The 3446-nt window shown below is 62.0% G+C and overlaps 1 protein-coding gene across 1 annotated transcript; it reads left to right on the plus strand.

Annotated features, from left to right (window-relative positions):
- Positions 1-211: 211 nt before the first annotated feature.
- Positions 212-3078, plus strand: LOC143173413 (uncharacterized). Its single transcript, XM_076363631.1, has 10 exons — positions 212-313; positions 395-445; positions 537-614; positions 933-989; positions 1384-1440; positions 1625-1681; positions 1784-1848; positions 2266-2335; positions 2504-2550; positions 2898-3078. The coding sequence occupies exons 1-10, from the start codon at positions 212-214 to the stop codon at positions 3037-3039; spliced, it is 726 nt and encodes a 241-aa protein (XP_076219746.1). The 3' UTR covers positions 3040-3078.
- Positions 3079-3446: the final 368 nt, after the last annotated feature.

Below are 3446 nucleotides of genomic sequence, written 5' to 3' on the forward strand. Positions count from 1 at the left end.
GCCAGCACCTGCGGTGCTGGGCACAGCTGGAGGTGAGCAGGGTGGCATGCCGGTTCACAGCCGTGCGGTGGTGCATTCCCCTGAGCCCACCCACGTGTCCATGTGCAATTGTGTGCCAGGGTAGGGCAGCGTTCCCGCGAGTGTCCATGCCTGATAGTGCCCGTGGCCGTGCCCTTCACACCCTGCTGGCTCTCGATGCGCAGGTGCAGCCATGCAGGCAGAAGCAGTAAAGCAAGACCTCCGCATGATCCGGGAGTGCCTGGCTCAGTGTTCTGCTGAGTCACAGAGGCACAAGGAGCTGCTGTGGCGTCTGGTAGGTGTGGAGTATTCCCCTTGTCCCTGGGGGCTGGGGGCTGCGAGACCCGAGCCCCTGACCCCACCTTTCCCCACGCAGGGGAAGAAGCGGCAGGAGCTGCAGGAAACCATGGAGCAGCTCAGCATGAAGGTCAGTGTCCCCTCCTCTGCCCATGTCCCCCAGCTGCGGTGGTTGGGGCTGTGTCAGGGGCTCAGTGCCTCTGTCCGGCTCCTCTTCCCAGAACTGTGTCGTGGCGCGGCATTTCAAAAACAACCGCCAGGAGCTCCAGCAGCTGGAGGGGCTGGTGGCCCAGACAAAGGTGAGTTCACAGAATCACACACTGGCTGAGGTTGGAAGGGACCTCTGGAGATCATCTTGCCTTGTGCAATGGCCCTGCTCAGGCAGGGTCACCTAGAGCCAGTTGCTCAGGACCATGTCCAGATGTGGACTGTGTCGATACTTTGGCCTGGGGGTCTCTCTGCCTGCCTGCAGTGCCTGCAGGGCTGGGAAGGAGAGGGGAGGCGAGGGCAAAGGCAGTGCCTGAAGGGAGCCGGGAGGGGATAATGCGGAGGGGACTGCACTCGCGGGACTGTCCCAGTGCCCTGATGGCTGCTCCTCTTGCCCACCTCTCCCGCAGGAGCACGTTCAGGTGGCAAACAGGGAGGCAGCCGCCAGCCTGGGAGAGGCACAGAAGGTACAGGGGAGAAGGAGGCCCGTCCTGACAGGGTCAGGGACGGGGGTGCCAGTGCTGGGTCCGCGCACCCCAGCAGCCGTGGGCAGTGGTGTGGCTGGGGAGGACATTTACCCTGGGATATGGCGTCCATGATGGAGGGATCTCCCAGGCTCTTGGCTGTGGCTGTGCTGCTCAAGGGAGCCTGCTGTGGGTCTGCAGGCACAGCAACATGGCTTTGGGGAAGGGGGTGGGATGAGTGACCCCCACTCGTGTGTCTGGGGACGCCGTGTGTAACAGGAACTCAGGCACGGGGGGCAGTGGGTAGTCTGGTGTTGCGCCCTGGCCGCTGTCATGGGGGTCCTCCTCCACCCCCCTGCCCCTCCTGGAGACGCTCCTGTTCTCTTTTCCCTCCCAGGCAGACCTCTTTCAGGGAAAGACAGAGGGAGGCACAGCAGTGCAGGAGCTGATCAAGGTGTGTGACCCAGATCCAGAAATCCCTCAGGGAGCAGCCAGAGCTGCTGGGCAATGGTGCTAGCCCCAGGACACCTGGGTGCCTGCCGCCCTGGCCTTGGCCTGACCTCCCAGTGCCCTGGGGACTGACTGGGGATGCCCTTTCCCACCATGGCTCCCTGCAATGTGTCCCACTTGCTTTGCAGTGGGAGCAGTGGTCAGATCTGGCAGAAGCTGTTCAGGAGCAGGCTGAGGTCAAGAAGGTACTGGGGACAGGAGGGACGGGGGCTCAACATGTTTGTGGGGGGAAGCCCCCTCAGAGCGGGCATGGCATGGACTCTTGACTGGGCCCTTTGCTTGTCCAGCTGCTCAGGAACAAGCTCCAGCGCCTCCAGGAGAGACAGAAAGGCCTCCAAGAGCCAACAGCATTGTGAGTGGCAATGGGGCCCTGACTGAAACCTGGGACAGGGGGGTGGGGGGTGCTGAGCTGCTCCAGGCAGACCTCTGCCACTTGCAGACATCTTTCTGGCTCCTGTCCGCTCCTCCAGCCTGCTCGGGAGAGCCCTTTGTCTTCTCCTATGCGGCTCAACACATCTCTGAGCAACTCGGGACTCCTGGAAGCAGCTCTGCACAACTCTGAGCAGCTCCCAGGCTCTCCTCCATGCCCCCCAGGCCTGGGGCAGGACAGGGGCGGGGGGTGGGTCTGTGCAGTGCTGGGGTGCCAGGGGTGCCTGGTGCCAGCCCCAGCAGAGGCTGGGCAGCACCCTGGCTCCCTGTTGGCCTCCTGGGAGACCGCCATGCCGGCCGAGGTCTCTTCTCACAGCCTAGAACTCCACGGTGTCCACAGCAGGAGGAAGACGGTGCAGGCAGACGAGACCAATCCGTCGCTGCTGCAGGAGATGGTGGCTGTGCGGCTGGTAGGACAGACAACCCCGCTGTGGGCCTTGGGGAGGGATGGGTCTGCACTGTGCCTGGGGGACATGAGGGCACCAATCTCAGCGAGGACGAGGGACGGGGTCTGAGCCCTCAAACCTCGGCCAGCTCGCGCACCCTAACACATATCCCTGCTGTGCCTTGGCCTGTAGGAGGAGCAGCGGGCTTCAAGGAGGCATAAGGTCACTTCTTGGCTGAGGTGAGTTTCCCGGGGGGCTTGGGGTGCTGGGGCTCTTCCGTAGGCAGTGGGATGCCCGTGCCAGTGGTCCGAGGGCATTAGGCAGCTTTGGACTTCTCTGGGATGAAAAGTTTCGGTATTTCTTTTCTTCCCAGCTTGGGGGGCGCATAGCGGGGGATTTTGGGGCCCACTGGGGAGACGTACAGTAGGGCTGAGAGAGATGCCCGTGCCCCTCACTCCAGTCCTGAGCAGGGAGTGCTGTGCCCAGCATGGTGCAAGATCCCATGGTGGTGTTCGAAAGAGGGTGGCTGGAAAGAGCTGAGACAAATTTGCCCCCTGCTCTGCCTGACCCCTCTCCTGTCCCCCAGGAGACTTCTTCTGTTCCTCGCCTTGCTGCAGTTTGCTGTCCTCATCCTGGTGCTGCTGAAGAGGGACATCCTTAACTGGGTCCTGCCACCAAAGCTGGCGGCCGCCTTTGGGAGCCGCCCAGCGAGGTCCCGGTTCTTTTGAAATAAAACGAGAAAGAGAATAAAGAAATCTGTGATTGTAGGACAAGTGCGTCACCTTGTCAATGAATGTCAGCTGACGGGTTCGAGGGAGGTGGCTGCTGCTTTCCCTTCTGCCTGTGCGCTCCCCACGATGACTCTGCCTGTACACCTCTATGGACCGAGTACAGGTTCATGGGAAGACGACGAGCCACAATGACCACCTGCAGGCCCAAGAGCTCCTTTAGGAAGAATAGTAAAACAAAGAAGATGTGTGGCAGCTCGACAGCCTGGAGAAGGACCAGCTCAGGTCGGGCCCTTTCGTCCTGGGCTGCTCCTGTGCTGGGCCAGATGGAAGGCAGCAGACATCTGCCATGCTCCTGCAGAGGCTCGCCCCCAAGGAGGGCTGCAGACCCCTCCAGCGCATCCGTG

The sequence above is a fragment of the Aptenodytes patagonicus genome, unplaced genomic scaffold (assembly GCF_965638725.1).
Source record: "Aptenodytes patagonicus unplaced genomic scaffold, bAptPat1.pri.cur scaffold_74, whole genome shotgun sequence".
Taxonomy (NCBI): Eukaryota; Metazoa; Chordata; class Aves; order Sphenisciformes; family Spheniscidae; genus Aptenodytes; species Aptenodytes patagonicus.